General features: G+C 37.7%; 1 protein-coding gene across 2 annotated transcripts in view; it reads left to right on the top strand.

Annotated features, from left to right (window-relative positions):
• Window positions 1–20,398, top strand: part of FANCC (FA complementation group C) — an 81,545-nt gene that overhangs the window by 41,806 nt on the left and 19,341 nt on the right. For both annotated transcript variants that reach the window (XM_065655567.1, XM_065655566.1), the window contains exons 5-8: window positions 9,108–9,227; window positions 10,007–10,071; window positions 12,695–12,859; window positions 15,327–15,483. In XM_065655567.1, coding sequence (XP_065511639.1) covers window positions 9,108–9,227; window positions 10,007–10,071; window positions 12,695–12,859; window positions 15,327–15,483 — 507 coding nt within the window. The remainder of the gene's footprint in view (window positions 1–9,107; window positions 9,228–10,006; window positions 10,072–12,694; window positions 12,860–15,326; window positions 15,484–20,398) is intronic.

The following is a 20,398-nucleotide window of genomic DNA, read 5'->3' on the forward strand; positions in this document are numbered from 1 at the left end:
CAGGATGAAGGGCTCCATTGCATCAGGTACAATGTGGAGAACTTAGTAGAATCTATGTTTTCCTGTCTGGGAATATATGAAAAGCAATGAAGTCTGTGCATCTGGCAGCATTAATTTTGTGAAGGAATAATATTATTCCTGGCTATTTTTTTTTTTAACTATAAAGTAGTATTAACTCAGTCTAGTCATTTATCTGTAGATTTTCTGTAACTTGATCACATGCTTAAATGGCAAGACCCTTGTCCCTTTACGACTGTTTAGCAGAATAATTTGTTTACTGTCAACTAGTCTTTCATGGTTATCAATGGAGATTTAGATGTGGGCAGATGTCAGATTGTCATTCCAAGTGAATAAGGAGAAAAATGAGAAGCTCCAATAAATCCTGAACATGTACTTGTTGGCCAACAGTTTTATTTAGTGTGCTGGTATAGAATTTAGCTAATGAAAACCATCCCATAAATGCAAAGAATGTGTATCCACGAACTGTGCTGAAACAAAGAAAAACCTTCCTGACAGTAAATGTCAGAAAGAAATGTGGGAAGAAAACCCCTCTCCACCCTGTACTTAGGCACTTTGGTCCTGATCCAGTAAGTTACTGAATATTCTAGGCTTTCTTAAAGTTCAGTTAAAACTAGAGTGATTTCTTTGTCTAAACTCTGAGTGGTTACTGGAATAGTAGAGTGAGAGGGTGCATAGACGAGCTAATTATTGAAATACATGTGTGTGCATAATATAACATTTGAAATGTTCTAAACAATTTTAATTTTAAAGCAGAAATTGGAGATTTTGATTAGGTTATTGATGTTAAGTAGTTTTTTGGTTTTTACTAGGTTGTAAAATACTCTCACATACTGATAATAATTAAATTGTTGACAAACACATGCCATGTATGTTCTCCTAATTTGTACACTGAGATTTTTATAAAATGTCAAGAAAACAGAACCGTTTAGAGTAAAACAGCACTTTGAAAGCTACATTATGTTTAAATCTCAATGGTGTTTTACAACCTTATTGTCTTTTACATTTTGCTTTTGGTTTGCGGAAAACTTTAAATGAAACTAAGGAGCAAGTGAGCAAGAGGTCTTGTAAGCAAAATTAAAAATCGCAGACTTTGTTATGATTGGATAAGTGTGTGGAAATAACATGAATTGTGTAATGTCAGCATCCTACTCACAGGATTGGTTTAATAAACAGTTGCTGTTGAGACAGTCTCTGAATGAGCATGCTGCCTTGTCATTTACAGACTGAGCCACTATGATTCTCCAGAACTCACTCCTTTATTTTGTAGTAAAAAAGCGTCTAAAAATACCAGACCTGTTTGTGTTTTATTGTTAATCATTTAATCTAGAAGGTGTGGGACACAATAAAACTTTTAAGGCTTCAGGCAGCATTTTTAAGAAAACATTGCTAGAAAATATCTGGGGGAATTTGGTTTGCACTGAGCTGCTGAAAGCTAGCAAACAAATTAATTTACATTTAAATTGGAGCAGTGTGCATACCTTGCTTCCTGAGGACTCTGTTTAAATAATTTAGGAAGTACTTTGGGATATTAGAATCCTACCTATTTAAAGAGAGAAATAGTACCTATTCTATAGCATTTTTATCTTTTAAAATAATGATTGGAAATCATATTATCTAATTTATCATTAAAGCTGTAATTGATTACACAGTTTTGAAGTATCTTTAAAGCCAGGTTGAAAATATAATTTGATTTCTCAGCTTCTAGACCTGTGTTGAAAGCAATTGGGCATCTGACTATATGGGGAACACCTAAGAACAAAACTGATGTACAGACTCTTGAAATCATTGCCATACAAGAAATAGTCATTCCAAAATCTGATAAAATGTGAAGAGGAAATAGCACTTCTAATGCTTTCTCTGAATAAGATTTAGTTTTTCTTATTATACCTGTGTTTTCATAGCAGAACTGAGGAAATCTGGCTCCCTTTGAAGCAGATGGAAAGGTCAGAAATAAACCTGTTATGTGAACAGATTTCAGAACTTTACCCTTGGGTATCTGTGTTGTACAAATTCCAATGTGTTCGCATAGATCATAGTTTTCAGCAAAATGTCATTAATAATCTCTTCTGAAAAAATAATGACACTCTGTGTTTCAAGGAGAATATACTAAAGAGAAGTGTCCTTTAGGATAAATGATAGGTCCTTCTGTTCCATCCTGCTCTACCTGTCGCTTTGATCGACTCATCCAAGTTGGCAAAAAGAGCCCTGTAGTGTCACTGGGAAATCCTAATCAGTATGTTTTGAGTGGCTCATCCCAGTGAAATTATCCATCTCCTCTGTTCAAAATATGTTGCCCCTTTTGATTTTTACATCTGCTTCTGAGGACATTAAGAATCATGAAAACCTTGGAGAGAATGTGTTGAGAAATTTTCAAATTTCTCAACACATTGGTTTATCTGGTTTATCAACAAATTGGTTTATCTGGTTCCTTTGGAATGTCTTTGAAACCATGTCATAAGTTCCAGGACAGTTGCTACACAAAAACCAAGTGCTATTTCTGTGTTGATGTCAAATTTCAGAGGTAATGATGCCTTTAACTCAAGCTTCTATATTCTTCCCTATTGATATAAGCAGGAAGATATTTTCTGTTACAAAAAGGGGAAAAAGTCTTCAGAGCTTTTGGATCCCTGTTTAGTAAAGGCAGTATCACTAGACTAAAGCATCTCATCCCCCTTGCTGGAGTTGTGGACACTATCTGAGTTGGTATCTGCCTGGTGCAGTGCTGCTTATCTCAGTGGAGAGGCAAATTCTGCTCCAGGAAAATAATTTCCAGGCTTTCATAGACATGTGTGCTCCAAGTGATGGCTGTCTGTAAGAGATAAACTTCATGGAGTAACTCACCAAATCCCGTAGCACATGGAAATCAGCCTTCGTTACCTAAAGAGGAGTATAAAGAGTTGGCTTAGCTTAACTGAAAAGTGATACATAGGAAATGTTTTTCAGTTGCTTAGTCCTGGTGGACTTGTTTTCACAATTTGTATTCTCAAAAGTCTTCAGTTACAAGTCTGTTCTCCTTCCCTTCACTTTCCTTGAGTGACTTAATAAGGGACAGCCTTAAAGCCAATCTGTAAATCAAAGAAGAAAATGTTAAATCAAGCGTCTTCCACCAAAAAACCTGGTAAAAATGAAGCACTGTGTTTACACTGATAAAGTAAATTATTTTATGACTTCGTGCAAATGCTCTTAGGATTGTCTGCCTGTTAAAGGTATTAGAAATCTTACAGCAGCAATGGATAGAATTATAGAATCTTTTGGTTGGAAAAGACCTTTACGATCGTTGAGTCCAACTGCTAACCTAACACTGCCAAGTCCACCTCTAAAACATGTCCCTAAGAATCTCATCTATACATCTTGTAAACACCTCCAGGGATGGTGACTCCACCACTTCCCTGGGCAACCTGTTCCAATGCTTGACAACCCTTTCCATGAAGAAATTTTTCTTCATATCCAACCTAAACCTCCCCTGGCACAACTTGAGCCCATTTCCTCTTGTCCTATCACTTGTTACTCAGGAGAAGAGACCAACACCCTCCATGCTGCAACCTCCTTTCAGGTAGTTGTAGATAGCGACAAGGTCTCCCCTAGGCCTCCTTTTCTCCAGGCCAAACAGTCCCACTTCCCTCAGCTGCTTTTCATCAGACTTGTGCTCCAGGCCCCTCACCAGCTCCATTTCCCTTCTCTGAACTCTCTCCAGCACCTCAGTGTCTTTCCTGTAGTGGGGGGCCCAAAACCGAACACAGGATTCAAGGTGCAGCCTCACCAGTGCTGAGTACAGGGGCACGATCACTTGCCTAGTCCTGCTGGCCACGGTAGTTCTGATACAAGCCAGGATGCTGTTGGCCTTTTTGGCCACCTGGGCACACTGCTGGCTCATGTTCAGCTGGCTGTGAATCAGCATGCCCAGATCCCTCTCTGCCAGGCAGCTTTCCAGCCACTCTTCCCCGAGCCTGTAGCACTGCCTGGGGTTGTTGTGACCCAAGTGCAGGACCCGGCACTTGGCCTTGTTGAACTCATACAATTGGCCTCAGCCCAACAATTCAGCCTGTTACCTAGGATATTACTCAGTATAAATTGCATCAATAAAATAAAGCCACAGGCAAGGTTGTTCAAGGAAGTTGGTCATTGTGAGTGCTTTATGAAAATTAATTCATTTAATTTCAGACTGAAAGGGATTATGTTCTAGAACTTTAATCCAAGCCCGTAAGGATAGATGTGTTCTCTTGCAACTGGAATCAAGGTGGTTTCTTTCTTGGTTCCTACTTAGTCAATGGTGAGTGAAATGAAGGAAGAAATAATTTCTGATATCACAGTATGCCTGACTGCTGTTTGGTTTCCAGAATCATAACATCTTGTTATTTTTCCTGAATACAGCACTTCTGCCACAGACTTATCCATTTTTCTGGCTTGTAGAATATGGCATTAATGGATTAGAGACAGTGAGTGTTAACTGATTTACTGCCAGAAAAATATGATGATTATGTAGATCTCAAATACATGCTTTATTGGAGTCAGCTAGCATTCATGACCGAGATCGTCTATACAGAGTACATTTAGATTGACAACTTTCTCATCACATTCTTGAATACCTTCTATTGGGTTTGAAGTGACTCCTTAAAAGTCATTAGTCTCAAATTACTGATCTCTCTGACCCTAGAAATCCACATTGTTGCCACCTAAAATGTTATGGTTTTTTCTTTTCCAAAATGCTTTGGAGGAGCTTCATAATGCAATAATGGAATCTATTACTAGTTTTGAGTATTTGTACAGAATCCTATAAGAACCTCTGTGAGGAAATCTCCTGGAAACTTCTAGATTTCTCTGTAGTATTCTTCTGAAAGAGCTGACTTCAAAAGGAAAAGGAGAAACTAACATATAAGAAAACATTTTATACTTGGTCTTAAGCTGGTTCTAACCAAGTTCTGCAGTAAGGTACAAAGTAACTACTGATACAGTCTCTTTAGACCTGAAAATTACTGGAATTTAAACGTTGTGAACTTTGAGGCTTGAGGTAAAAATGACAGTTTTCACTGCCATTTAGTTAAAAATTAGCCATTCATGGCTTACACTGTATTTTTGATAATCAAGTATGAAAAAGGATGGACAAATATCATAGGAGAATAGCTACCTGATGATCTTTTTGTCCTCAGTCAGTTTTTCTCTTTAGAGATTCTCTTGGGATGGTTTGTTTGTTTTATCTTTCCATGTTCTAACTGGAAAATTTGGTTTCTCACAACTACTGAATTTGCCTTATTCAGCTTCCTGCTAAGTGACCGGAAAGCTCATGTGAATTAAATAATTGTCTTTTGTTGGAGGTTATTAGGTACAAGCTTTATTTCTGGCCATTATACTACCCCTTCCACACCATTTGTGTTCTTACACAGAAGTGTACTGTTACAAGAGGATTATGCAGTGGAAGAGCTGAAAGCATCTTGTTTTCAAGAAACAGTTCACCTTACACGAATCATAGAATTATAGGATGGTATGAGTTGGAAGGGACCTTCAACTATCATCTAACCTGTCCCTCCTGCCATGGGCAGGGACATCTTTCACTAGACCAAGTTGCTCAAAGCCTCATACAACTTGATCTTGAACACTTTCAAGGATGGTGCATCAACAGCTTCTCTGGGCAGCCTGTCCCAGTGCTTCTGGCTTTCTGGGCTGCAAGTGCACATTGCTGGCTCATGTCCAGTTTTTCATCCACCAGTACCCCCAACTCGTTCTCTGCAGGACTGCTCTCAATCCCTTCACCCCCCAGTCTGCGTTGATATTGGGGATTGCCCTGACCCATTAGCAAGACCTTGCACTTGGCCTTGTTGAACTTTGTGAGCTCTGCACAAGTCCACCTCTCAAGCCCGTCACAGTCCCTCTAGATGGCATCCCTTCCCTCCAGCGTATCAACTGCACCACTCAGCTTGGTGTCATGTGCGAACTTGCTGTCCCACTCAATCCCATCCCATTGATGAAGGTATTAAATAGTATTGGTCCCAGTACGGACCCTTGAATGACACCACTTGTTACTGAATTCCACTGGGACATTGAGCTGTGGACTGCAACTCTTTGGACACAGCCATCTAGCCAAATCCTTAGCCATCTAACTGTCTTCTCATCTAATGTAAGAGTGAATCAGTAGTATTTATTTCTCTTTTAGACAGCTCCCTGCTAATGCAATATATAGTAGCAAAAGAGTTATCACTTACAACCAGAATTTATTTGTAGTAAAGGAGCTACATTTTCTAGAGAGGAGGAGAACTTTCTGGACATGTTTTGAACCAAGAAAGCATTTAAATCTTAAAAGATAAATGTTTTAAGCTATTGTTATCAAATATCTTACCTTTGTGGCATGTAGGTATGTGTTAAGCTTTGCACTGGCAATAGCATCTGTAAAATTAAATATATAAGACATAGAACTGAATTCTGAATGTTTTTCACTTTTAATACATACCTTTCATTTAAACATACCTAATACCTCATCTTGACTTCAATATCTCCTTACTCCTCCTTCCCTTGCCCCTTTCTGGCTGTTCAGAGCTTTTGTGTTTTCCAAAAAAATAACTGAAGTGATCTGTAAAATCCTAGCATGAATGTAGTAAAGTGCTCAGAAGAGGAAAAATAAAAAAACCCACCCAACCAACTAAATGAAAAAAAACCAAACCCCAACCAACCAAATGAAAAAAGCAAGCAAACAAACAAAAAACAAACAGGAAAGTGTTGCAGGCCATACGCAGACTGATGATGTGTAGTAATTTTGTCTTGTCTTTTCCTCTGTTAATTGGTTAACTATGACTGTTACACAAGGGCGGAGAGAAAGTAATTTTGAAATTACTCTTGACATAAAGAATTTTTGGTTAGATTTATCTTTGGGGAAATTCTGGTTACAGAGAGAGGGTCACTAGATATATTTTGTAGTGTTATAGGTGAATATATGGGTTTTTAAGGTACTCCCTCATTTAGCTGTCATTAACTACCATGTCAACCTGTCAAATCCTTTTCAGAGCATTTTAGGTTTGTTTTTCTCACTGATGAAGCTTTTTGCAAGTCTTTAACTGAGCAATCCAACAAACTGTACTTTTCAAGCCCCATCCTTACCTCTAGCAAAACTGGCATCCCAGGTTTGTTCTTGCTAACTCCTCCTTTATTTAGTTTTCAACTTGCAGTCTTATCCCTTATCTTATTCTACTTGGCAAACCATCTTATTTTGTAGGAACTACTTGTCTCAACCCCGATAACATTCTCAAAACAAACCTTAACTTTAGCTATAGTTGCAAAGGACAATTAAAACAAATATGGTTCCATATTAGTAAATTGATTAAGGGGAGTTTGGAGATTGTACAGTTTAATCGATCTTAGCCTTCACTTTTGACCATGTTTAGAGGCTTGTACGTTTTGAAAATCCACTTTTAATGTCTTTTTCTTAAGAATGCAAAAATTGCACTTGGGTTACTTCTGTGAAACTGTGTTGCCACAGCATTTTCCTTCTGCCTTTGTTTTAGGGAGGTCACTAGGTGACAGTAAACTAGGTGGCAGTTTCTCCTGTTCAGGGCTACTTTGTAAAAAAGATTTACAATTAAATAAAAGGATACTTAAGCATTTAACATAAGACTGCAAGGTAGCAAGATAATCCTAAACAAAATTACAATACATAAGGTGTTCCAAATGCTTGTTATTATTTTGATAGTAATGAATTTTCTTTGACCTCTGGTGTGATTCTGCTGATTATATCTTCTCTCTCGCATTAATCAAAGGTGGGATACATGGAATACATGTAATTCCAGGATTGCTGAAGCAGTTGCTTAGGGATGTTCAACAAAAGCATGCATAAATATTTGGGTTGGATTTCTGAAAGCAGAAAATGAGCTAACCAATGTTTATTTTTTCAGTCTTGAATCTTTCATCACACCCCTCTTTTAAAAAGAATACATAGAGTGAAACTCCCAAGACCATGGAAGTAACTGAGCTTTAATCTGAACTTTTCCTGTAATTATGTATTTTTAAAATGAAGGTCTTTTTCAGCGTTTCTTAATCCTGACCCTCTGTTACAAAGGGTTTTATACTTACTGCCACACAAAGGGTAATTTAGTTTATACTTTAAGTGTCGATGACATATAAAGCCCTGAAATGAACCTCTTGAAGGGGAATGTAGTCGCTGTTATATCAGCACGTGGCACCAGAGGACAGAAAAAAAAAAGAAAACTGTAACAAATTAAGAATGGATCATTTGATAAGCAACATAAAACTGCCCTTGCTTAGTTACAACAGCAGGATGCAAAAACCTGCTCAACATTCTGCACAACAGTTTTCATAAATGAGTTCAGTTGGGAGGGTGCTGGGGTGTCAGATCTGTCTGTAAGAGAGCAGAGCTGCAGTACAGCATGAAACCAGAGTCCTCTGTGCATGCCTGCAGAACCAGCGTCCCAAACGTGTTAGTCCGACTTTAGTGTGAGTATGTCATCAAAGGATTTTTTCATTTTTATATGATGTATTAAATAGGTTTTATTAAATGTGACTTAAAACATTCTGTAATGAAATAGGTAGCAAATGAAATGTCAGAATAAAATTTTATCATTATATTTTCAAGATAATGAGAAAATTAAGCAAATTAAATTATGAGGCCAGACCTTGAATGTTGTCAAAAATACTGGGGCCTCTTGAAAGAGTGATATGGAAAATTAAATGTTAACTTCATGCTTTCTCTTCTTGATCATGGTACTGATACGAAACTACAGCTGAGTTTTCTGCTGTGTAGCAACGTGACTACTGCTACCCAGGCGATATCAGACTGAAATGGCTCCCAGAAAACGGAAACCTACCCAAGGTCTCTCTGGTGTTGACACGGATGGGCTCCATTGTTATTGCACAACTACTAAAATCATGCGGTGTGCGAACCCACCTTTGATTGTATCAGCTGCAACATTTTCCTAATGGGTGATGGGAGCTGTATGCTCTTCTGTGTCGATGACATGGTGTAAAAAGCCACAACTGATCAAAAGTTCTTACCCCAGATGCAGTTTAATAGCAGCCTGTTCTTTTTACACAGCATGTTGTAGCCTAATGCTTTTTGTTATTGTCCTTCTGTTGATTTCTCACAGAGTTTGCTATGCCATCTTCTTTCTTCTTCTAAGTGGGAAAGTAGCGAAGCTGAAACCAGTGCATTCTTGTCAACTCTTGGCTACACATCAGCAGATTATTATTGTCACTTAGTTAAAAACGTAAGTATTTTGCGTGATTGAGATTTTGTTAATAATAAATCACCAATTTATAAGCACATACATGGAGTTGTCATTGTTATAAGGAACATGAACTGAACTTTGTTTATCTTTTCTTACCTCAGTTACTTTTACAGCCTTTTAAGGGAAAAAATGAAGTGGGAGTTTTCTGGACAAAAGAGCTAAAATTTTATTAGATTATACTGTAGTAGATGTTCGTAAAAATAAAATTCCTGTTGCTGCTGTGGTATAACAAAAAATGTCTGCCCTGTCATTTTTTTATCACTGTGAAGTCTATATGTATTATTTTGTGTATTAGAATGTAACTTTTGGAATGTTTTCTCTGACTGTATGTATTGCATTTTTAATGGTAGATGAGCCCTAAATCTTAGGAAAAGTGTCTTTTTCATTTAATGTATAAAAATAATAGGAATAATATTTCATAATATGTTGACTTAAATTAGATAAAGCATATAAAAATTATTTGTAGTGCTCTTCTGAAAGTTTTGTCTTAACTCATAAGGAAGTAGAGCTAAAATAAATAGCTTCTTAGTTTTAAAATGTGGAAGGTATATAATGTGTATTCAAAAAAGTTTTGCGGCATAGTTTATTCAATAATCTGGAAAGCTTTAGTTTGGCACCAATAATTAAAAAATTAAAAAATCAAGCTGAGTGAACAGAGAAAGTTATTAACCTCCACAGTATGTCAGTCACACAGAGAACTGTGCAACTAATGTCTGCTTGTTTGCAGTATGTGTAATTTATTTTATTTTATTTGACAGATGGTCTTTTCTTTAGTAACAGAACTCAGAGGAAGTCAGTTCAATGAACTTAACATTCAAGGGAGGTATGTGTTATCTAAACATCATTTTATATATTCTAGTTTTGATCATTACAGTTCAGTGAGGACCTTTTTACAGTCTTGGACAACTTAGGCTTCAGCTGGATAGTTTTGGCTATATGTGTAGATGATTTCAGTTGCAGACTAGCTTGTTGAATTGTGCTTCACGTAGGAGTTTGTACTTAACCCAAGAGTTGTAGAATGATTTGGGTTGCTTGGGATCTTAAAGATCATCTAGTTCCAAGCCTCCTGCCATGGGCAGGGACACCTTCCACTAGACCAGGTTGTACAAAGCCCCATCCAACCTGGTCTTGAACACTTCCAGAGGTGAGCCATTCACAACTTCGCTAGGCAGTCTGTTCCAGTGCCTCACTACCCACATGGTGAAGAATTTCTTCGTTATATCTAATCTAAATCTACCCTCTTTTGTTTTAAAACTGTTGCTCCTTGTCCTGTCACTAAAAAGTTTCTCTCAGTTTTTCTTATAATCCCCTCTGTATATTGAAATGCTGTACTAAGGTTTCCCTGGAGCCTTCTCTTCTCCAGGCTGAACAAACCCAACTCTCTCAGCCCATCCTCAAAGGAGAGCTGTTCCAACTTGCTGATCATCTTGGTGGTCTCCTCTGGACCCTCTCCAAAAGGTCCAAATTTTCCTGGAGGGTTTGAGGGCTGGATGTGGTACTCCGGGTGGGGTCTCACCAGAGCAGAGCAGAATCATAGAATCATTTTGCTTGGAAGACACCCTCACTATCCTAGAGTCCAAGCATTAACCTGCCTCTGGCACTAAACCATGTCCCTAAGAACCTCGTCTAAACGCCTTTTAAACACCTCCAGGGATGGTGACTCCACCACTTCCCTGGGCAGCCTGTTCCAATGCCTGACAACCCCTTCCATGAAGAAATTTTTCCTCATATCCAACTTAAACCTGCCCCGGCCCATTTCCTCTCATTCTATCACTTGCTACTTGGGAGAAGAGACCAACACCCTCCATGCTACAACCTCCTTTCAGGTAGTTGTAGAGAGCAATAATGTCTCCCCTAGGCCTCCTTTACTCCAGGCCAAACAGACCCAGTTCCCTCAGCCGCTCCAGACCCCTCACCAGCTCCATTTCCCTTCTCTGAACTCTCTCCAGCACCTCAGTGTCTTTCTTGAAGTGAGGGCCGCAAAACTGAACACAGGATTCAAGGTGCGGCCTCACCAGTGCTGAGTACAGGGGCACGATCGCTTCCCTAGTCCTGCTGGCCACGCTAGTTCTGACACAAGCCGGGATGCTGCTGGCGTTTTGGCCTCCTGGGCACACTGTGGTATAATCACCTCCCTCGACTTGCTGGCCACTCTCTTTTTCATGCAGCCCAAGGTACAATTGGCCTTCTGGGCTGCAAGTGCACATTGCTGGCTCATGTCCAATCTGTCATCCACCATAACCCCAAGTCCTTCTCGGCAGGGCTGCTCTCAATCCCTTCATCCTCCAGCCTGTATGGATACTGGGGGTTGCCCCGACCCAGGTGCAGGACCTTGCGCGTGGCCTTGTTGAACTTTATGAACTTCATAATCATAACTGGCTGCCACATGTGTCCTTATAACCAAAGTTAACTGGAAGTTACTGTAAGAAAAAACAAAAAATAATTTCCAAAGGATTTTTTTTCCCTGTTTGTGTGAGTGATAGTTTAATATGACAGAACAGTAGTTACTTTGCACTTGTTATTAGTGATAAAATTTGTTGATGCCTGTTTAAAGAACATCTCATTTTCCTTCTGTTATTTCCTTGATCTGGTACCAAACAGTACTCTGCCAATACTGTGTGTTTCATACTCAGCTATTTTAAATATACCCAAACATGTTCTTCCACCATTTAAGTGCTTCCTTGGCCTGATTTTCTAAGGATGAAAGTCCGAGAAAGTGGATGGGAAGGAAATTGTGATGCGCTCTGGGCAGATCTCAAATCCAGGTTATCAGGAGATGCTAATAGTCACCTTGCGACATTGTGTGGGATGTTTCTACATGTCTAGGTGTAGTCAGTGAGAATAATCACCTTCTTAATCCACATTACCTAGATCTGGGTAATCAATCCAAAATCTGTGACCGTAAGAAAGGGAATACATTTACCTAATGCTACTGTTGTCACTATTTTTGATATCAAGCCTTTTCACTGTGTAGTTTACCTTTGCAGTGACATTGAAATGCAGATCATAGTCACCTGTCAATAACAGGAGGCATTAAAAGCAGCTGTGTGGTCTCTTGGGAGGGTCTAGCAAACCTACATGGGAGCTGTCAGTCTGTAGTCTTCCTTACCTGAGCTTTGCTGATCCTTGGAAAGGCAAAGCATTCCCTGATAGGAAGGGTGTGATTGCTGAGCAAGCACAACTGACTGCACTTCAGAAGTGGGTTGATATCATGATTTGCCTTGAGCACTAATATATCAAGTTTTCATCTGACTTCTCCTTAAGATTCTTCAGGCAATATGTAATGACATGTCAACAGTCATTCCAGTAAATGATTTTTCTGCAGTTAGGTATGCATCTCTTACATTTAACCTTCTGTAATTAATTTAATCTTCTTTTACCTTATCAGTTTAGAAATTAAAGCTTTGATTTTTCTTAAATATGAACTCTATTTATTTTTCCCTCAGAGTTTCAGCCAGTCGTCTGAATGCTGTGTCCCTCTTCTGTCTCCCTCTCATTACTTTGCCTGATCTAACTCCATTGGTGGAAACTCTCCTTCTTTACCATGGAGGTGCATCAAAAGAAATTCTCAGTTCAGAATTTCTGGAGGCTGTGAATGAGGCCTTTTTAAAGTAAGTAGCATGGTCTGTGTGATTTTTATGCTTTTTTCGTAAAGACTATTAATTCAATTAAATGTCTTTTCTCTGGGTTTGTATGCTGAATGCACTGTACATCTGCATTCTAGTAAAATATTTCCCTTGCAGTTGAATAACAGAGCTAAGGTTGTAGGCCAAAGCAGAATTTTAAATTGCTGATGTGCAAATTTTGGCATAGTAGTTTAAATATTGCCTGCAACTTTGTCCCGCCTTTTCTCTAAAATGGACAGTGAAGCCTTCAACAGATTTTAGGAATTTTGTGAAAGATATGGTCACTTTTCTTTGAAATGTTATTTACATTTCATGTAAGTGTATGAACGTTTCTCACTTGACATTTTGAGAGCCATCTTTATTTTTCCACGCACAAGATAAATCCTTATGTTTGAGTGGTTCCATATTTATCTTATTCTTTTTCTGCGAAAGTGGATCTCAAGATTTTAAATTCTCCTGGTTTTCAGCAGGTTATTTTTAATGCGTCTGGTAGGAACAACTTGTGAAATATAACTTTGCTTGTTTTGCTGCCACTAAAACCACTGTTTGGATAAAATCAGTTTATGAATAAAAACTAGTTGAGTGAAGCTGAGCATCAGCAAGTTTAGTTATGCCAGGCAAGGATTTTTTTTTTTTAATACTAGAAAAGGTCCTTTGTGAACACTTGACCTCAATTATCCATTTGTCTTCTTTTTAATCAACGTTTTAATTCCTTCCTCTGTTCTCAACATCATAATTTCTGGGATGTTCCGATGAAGATTGTTATATTGCTCCATTGAGGGCTCCAGCAAAAATAATTAATGGCAAAGCACAGTTACTAATTTGTACACATATTACTAGAAGCTGAAGAAAACAAGTGAAAAAGGAATGTGAAGGTCTGTACTGAATGATATGTCCCAGAATGAGAAACTTATCCTTTACTTGTCCATCTTTCATGGCTTCAGACTGGACATGTTCCACAAGCAGTAACATACTTTGGAAAACTTTCAGAGCAGGTTCAGCATGGATGGTCTATACTGGTGTCTGTGAGTCAATGGGCAAGTCCATCATGACATACTTTTGCCACTTCATGATGTGAGTCTGAATCCTTTCGGTGGTCATAAAAGGTTCTTCTGACTGAAATGAACATCCCTTTGCTCAGCTTTTGGGCTACTTGTTTATCACAGTGAGCAAAAATAACTCAGTTCAAATGGCTCATGATTAAGTGGTTAATGCAGGGCCCTTGACAAAAGTGTGTGGTTTCCTTGAGATCAGATGTAGGCGCACATGTGCTTTGCATGGTGTTCTGTCACTGAAGCCCATGTGATCTTAACATGAATGTGCTTGTAGTTCTTTTTCCCCACTTTAAGAATTGAATTCTGTGCTCCCTAACACTGTCATTGTGTTCTGAACACTTGTTATCCTTCTGAACACGGGTGAAGCCTGCTCCAAGAGTCAGGTTACTAAATACTGGGATTTGCAGTGGTCTACAGACCTCTGCATTTTCCCAGTGGGACCATCTGCAAGTTCAGTCACAGAAGGATAATAACTACAGTTCACTTCCTAGGTGGTTCTTAAATCCCAGAGTTGGAACACCTCTGTGTAAGCTTATTAGTTTTATTTTTCCTGTCATAATATCCGTAATATCCACCATGCTACCACAAAAATAACAAAAAGTAGTATTGTGGCAAAATTAAGTAATCTCTTGTCATTCTTAATTTACTCTGATGTGTGTATGTTCTTTAATAGTGATATTTAATCAGACAGTATCTTGAAATTGAGCATTGCTTTAGAATTTTTAAATTCTATGTACTTCAATATGTTTCTTGGCTACAGATACACACTTTTAAATTAAGCTATTACATAGTTTTGAATGGAAAAAAACCAGCTTTTCAATGGAAATCAGGATTCTGAAGGCTGCTATTTAAATAAATGTATGGTAAAATAAAGACATTGAAAATAGATCCTAAAATGGTGTTAAATCTGATGATATTTTTCTTTTTTATCAGTAGCTTTAATTTGTATGTACTGTCCAGCCTAATTTTAGGTTTTTTAATATGAACTCAATTTAAGACCAAGGCACATATTTCTTGTTTATGTTTTCTGTTTGTTTTGGTTTTAACATTTTAATTTGCAACTATAACGATAGCTGCAAAAAAAATCCAGGATGTTTTGTGCTGTGATAGCTCTTCTTCTTGGGTGGCTACTTTAGCATATTTTGATTTGTGCTGGTCCACACAAATTATGTTGTTGTCTCAAAATAAACTGTGCCTTTTATTTCCTAGTGATAGAACTCTATGCTTCAGCTGGGCTATAGCTGACAGCTTTACGTGAAGCATCCGTCTTTTATTAGATAGGCTCCGGTCAGCGTTGGTGGGGTGAAGGCTTACCTACTTCTACCTTGTTTTTGTTGTTGTTGGTACATTTTTGTCCCAGTTTCACAGGGAAAATGGTGTTTTTCTATCTAAACCAGGAAGAAGATCTCCCTCTCTGAATCTGCGGTCTGCAGCCTCTGGCTTCGTCACTTACCAAGCCTTGAAAAAGCTACATTATGTCTTTTAGACCAACTGGTTTCTGTTCAGATGAATTCACTGGAAGAAGTGGCTTGTGTCATGAAAGACTTGCTACTGGTACGTGCAACATCTAGGATGGTTGATACTGCTCTTCCCTGCTGAGAAGTGACAGAGTTTTCAAATACATCAGCATATTTGAGGGAAAGGGCTGTCATGTGGCATATAACTTGCTAATGCAAAGGTAAATCTTGAGTCTTACAAATATAACTAAATTTTTAGTTTTTACACTGAATTGGTAGAAGAGGAAAAAGGTTTTATCCAGTGATTAAGAATGGTTGAAGAGATGAGAATCTGACTGCAGAGGGTGCCAAGTACCTGCCTCTGTCTTAAAAAAATTACAAATTTGGTGAGAGAGGGTTTGAATCTGTTTCCACTTCAATCTCTGTGCCCTCGGATATTTAGCAGTTTAAACCATTGACATTCCTTGTAGATTATTATGGACTGATTAGTTACTTAGTTTTGTTTCCAAACCTGAACAGAATTCGTAGTACAAAACATTTTCTAAACTGTAATTAAAGTTTGTTTTCAAGGCTGTGTTACACAGTATACCAAACGTCTGTCATATGAGAAAACATGGCACAATACCTTTTCCAAAATAACGAGCTAGTTTGCAACACTAAATGAAAATTTAATTGTTAATTATAGTGTGAAATAGCATGTGTGCTATGCACTTAAATTATATATTTCATAAAATGGATAGAACTGAAAAACGGCATGTGGTGTCATATTTTCAGCCTATGAAACTGCTTACAGGGTATGTATTTTAGACAGGAAAAGAATCATACCTTTCGATATTCTTCCTTTTTAACTGAATCTGCAAATTTCTGATTTGGGGATCCATTCTAATACTTGCAAATCTCACAAATGCTTGGCATTAACAGCACTTCATATGTCATCTGAGGATGTAGGTATTCCAGAAGACGAGGCTATACCCAAGGTCCGTGCTTAAGTTTTCTGTATCAGATATACTGTGAATTGAATACAATACATGGTACCACAATGTGGCTGGTGAAAAAAAAAATCTAGGTTGTCTATGAAAAGAAGCAAAATACTTGTTTTAATTATTAGTTTATTGTTATTTATTAACAATGACCATATTTACCTTCTCTGCACATTCTCATCCCTGAAAAGACTGGAACATCACTGTGCTAGCACACTTTTGCCCTTAACTTGCCTCTGCTCCAAAGACTTTCTGCTTTCATAGTAATATATTCACAGAGTGGAAAGACCAGTGCAGCCGCTTTGAGTGATGGTTTAGAGAGGACATAATGTGGACAAGGAGGCATAGAGAGTAGCTGGAAGACGCATATTGCTGATTGATGGGCATTGATAAGAGGGAGGGTGCATGAATGAGCGATAGAATACCAATTAAAAACAACAGGAAGAGAAGCTTCACAGAGGCAGTAGAAAAGGAAAATAATTGATCCAGAAATTGTGTTCTAAAATGCCTAGTGATACTTTGTACAATTTATACATGGTACTGTAAAGGTACTTGTGTGACATTGGATCAGTCAGCACTTTGAATCCAACAGTATGATTACTGTTGGAAAGACAGTGAAGACATTTGAATATTTATTTATGAATATGGATATGCATATTTTGGCAGATGGATTATGGTATTTGTAGGATGTGACCTTTGTTTGCCTTATGGATATGGTAATAAAAAGTGGAATAATGAGACAAAACTTGATTTTTTTTTTTTTTTTTTTAATTTGGAAGAAAACCTCTAGAGTACGAATAGGCAGAAATTTGTTATTGAGTTGATTATAGTATACGATAAGAAATTTCAATAAGCTCTTTCATAATTGCATTATCAAAATCATTATATAAATAAAATACCTTGATACAGTCACTAAACTGTACATAAGCCTCACAGAGATCTATGGTACCCAGATAATTGTAAACCACGATATTTCTATTATGAAAGAAACCTGATATGCAGTACTCTTATATTTTAATACCAAGAGTAATTGTAGTGTGATGGTGTGTATGGTATGCTATTAGGTTTGTGGCTTGGGGGCGTTATTGGTGCGTTAACAACTACAATTTAAATAAGTACACATATTAGAATTTTATGCTTTAACAGAAATGAATAGGTATCTATATGAACAAATTTTTAAAGTATATGCATGCAAAAAGAGATGTGAATGAATCAATGTCAATTACAGTTTGTACTTAGTTCTTAGATAACTTTCCAAAGTAGTTTTATTTCTTTCACATTTCCATTGCAAGATAAGTTGATAGGGCTTAAAATTTGTCAGCTTCTCCTTTATAAACCACCTGTTATTCCTGTGTTTTGTTTTTCCACCTTGTCAGCTTTCCCAAATTAAGCCCAGCACTGAAATGATGTTGCGCTCTGCAGCTAAAGCTCTAGCTGTGGGCTCTCCCTTGTTGTTATTTTTGCTACAGCATTATAAAACAACTGTAGTTTTAGTGGGGGACGTGGTGACTCTCATATTGCCCAACAGGACACCAAGCTGGAGACTGCTCAGGTTCCCGTGTCCTTGCATTGCCCTCTTGCTCTGCCTTATACCCAAGTATTGGGTCTGGCTGGATCCACACTACCTCTCACTAGGAGATGTGCTAATGAAATAGGCATTAATGAGGGAGAAAGGAAGAAGGATAGACAGGGAAAGTGAGAAGATTTTTTTTTCCTTCTTGTAATATGCTCCAGCTAAGTTGCAGTTAGTTCCCTCAGTATTGCCTGACTTCAAAACATTTGTTGTTATGGTAAAATTTCTGAAATAGTGCACAGGAATTTATTCATAATGTTGATGAATTCAGGAAATTTTTAAACCTCTGTAAAAAGATGTCTGTGCTTTCAAAACAAGTGTATGCTTCAAAATAAAAATACATTTGGCACTTGGTATAAGAAAAAAACAAAGGGACACTTCTTGGTTTTCACTGGTTAATGTAAAATTCAGGATTCCAGGTGAATACAGAATTTGGAAATACAGACAAAATTTGAAATACAGCAGTGTAGTAGTTTCTTAAAGCTAGATGTGTTTAACTGTAGAAGCGTTATGCAATTAATTGCATGTGAGTCTGGAAGTCAAGAGAACTGGTATTTGTGGTGTTACCACCTCAAATCCATTGCTGTGTGATCTTGGGCAGAATTTGTTTCACTATCTTTACTCTTGCAGTTGTTACAGAACGTTCTAAGATGTGAATAAAACATTGTATATAATTATTAGTCTGTTCTTCTTTGCGCCATTTACTTTCATCTTGTAGATACAAATGTATTTTTCTTATGTCTTTATTCAGTTCTAGCTTTGTATTATAAACCAGTTGTTTAGGATTCTTCTTTCTAATAATACAGATACAGAAGTAGTGTAGTTCTATAGAACTTGTGTATGTAATACTCTATGTTACCGTATATTTTTTGTATTTTGTTTCTTTCAAGAATCCCAGTGTTTTTGTGGTGTGGTGCGGTGGTGGTTTTGTTTTTGTTTTTCCTGAAGAAAGCAGGAAATATGTAACCATGATACCACACATGGAGCTACAGTTCCCTGTGTTGGGATCTTTCTGGTTTAGTGTGTGTTGTGCTGTATGTACTGTGCTGATGGAACAAGCTCCTGGTAGACAGTATGTTTGGTTTGCTGACCTTTCTGTAAAAAATATTGCATAGACAGACAAGATAATTAAAACGTAAAATGCCTTTTCGTTTTGAAAAAATACATAGATAATGTCAAAAACATGAAAACCCTATGAGAATCACTCCTGAAATTGGTAATGCCTCCCAAAGTCCAGAATTGCTGCTGCTCACAGCAGAATTGTTGTGCCTGCTCTAGTCCTGCTACACAACAGGCACATCTTCGAATTGCCTTAGAGAGTTTTGCACTGTGATAGCATTCTTATGTTGAGTGCTTGCAAATTAATTCCATGCAATCCATTGATCAGACTCTTGTGCCATTAGATAACAATGTTTTGTTTCATCGGTTTTTGTTTTCCATTTTGAATACCAGTGATGAAATTCATATTGATTTCAGCAGTGTAAAGTACTAGGACCTATTAACTGTGTTTTCTTGTAGTGTGTACTTTAGATTGCTGCTGTCTGGCAGGAAAGGGTGGAGAGTTTTTAATTGTTGCATACAGCACATTTATTTTGGTCTTGTTCAAAAGAACTATGATTTGATTGTGATACGTGTGGTGATGTGCTGATGGACCCTTTCAAGTTGATACCCAAGCTGTCTCAAGGAACAGCAGGTTAGTACATCATTGCAGAAGTACATATGCAAAAGTAGGTGGAGTGTCTGAAAAGACAGTGGAGAAATGGCTCAATTCAACCATTTAGCCCATCTGCCTGAAAAGCATACTTATCACTTTCCACTGTTTTCACAGAATTGCAGAATGGTTGGGGTTGGGAGGAGACAACATCTGGAGGTTGTCTAGTCCAAGTTTTCCTTTTTTTAAAAAAAGAGATGAACATGTTTCTTTTTTGTTTCATCCAGCCAGTTGTTTATTGTTTGGTTGGGGTTTTTTTGTTTGGTTGGTTTTGGGTTGGGTTTGTTTTGTTTTGTTTTGTTTTCTCCCCGTGGCAGTGGAAGTTTGGAGACCAGGTCTGTACCAAGCTGCGTCCTGTTCTTCACAAGGCCGAACGACCAGCTGTAGATACTCTCAAACACTAGATGGCATACGTTCGATAGAATAGCTTACCTACAGCCCTGTGACGAAGTGTGGTAAAACATGAAAATGAGGTGTCATCTAATATTTTCAGTATGGCAAAGACAACTGTGAGAAACAAGGAGCTTTTCTAGACAGTTTGTTTTAAAGGTTTTCTATTTTCTGAAATTATCATATAGGGACCACGTAAAGTCAAGTCCTCATTCTGCCTGTGCAATTAAAAAGGAAAAAAAAATCTATTCTGTTTGGTACTTTTTAGCTTGAAACAAATGCATAAAAGTTTTATTTGGAATAGTGTGTCAGGCATTTAAAGCCGTTGCAATAAATGTAATTCATAAAAGCTATTTCT

The sequence above is a fragment of the Caloenas nicobarica genome, chromosome Z (genome assembly GCF_036013445.1).
Source record: "Caloenas nicobarica isolate bCalNic1 chromosome Z, bCalNic1.hap1, whole genome shotgun sequence".
NCBI lineage: Eukaryota > Metazoa > Chordata > Aves > Columbiformes > Columbidae > Caloenas > Caloenas nicobarica.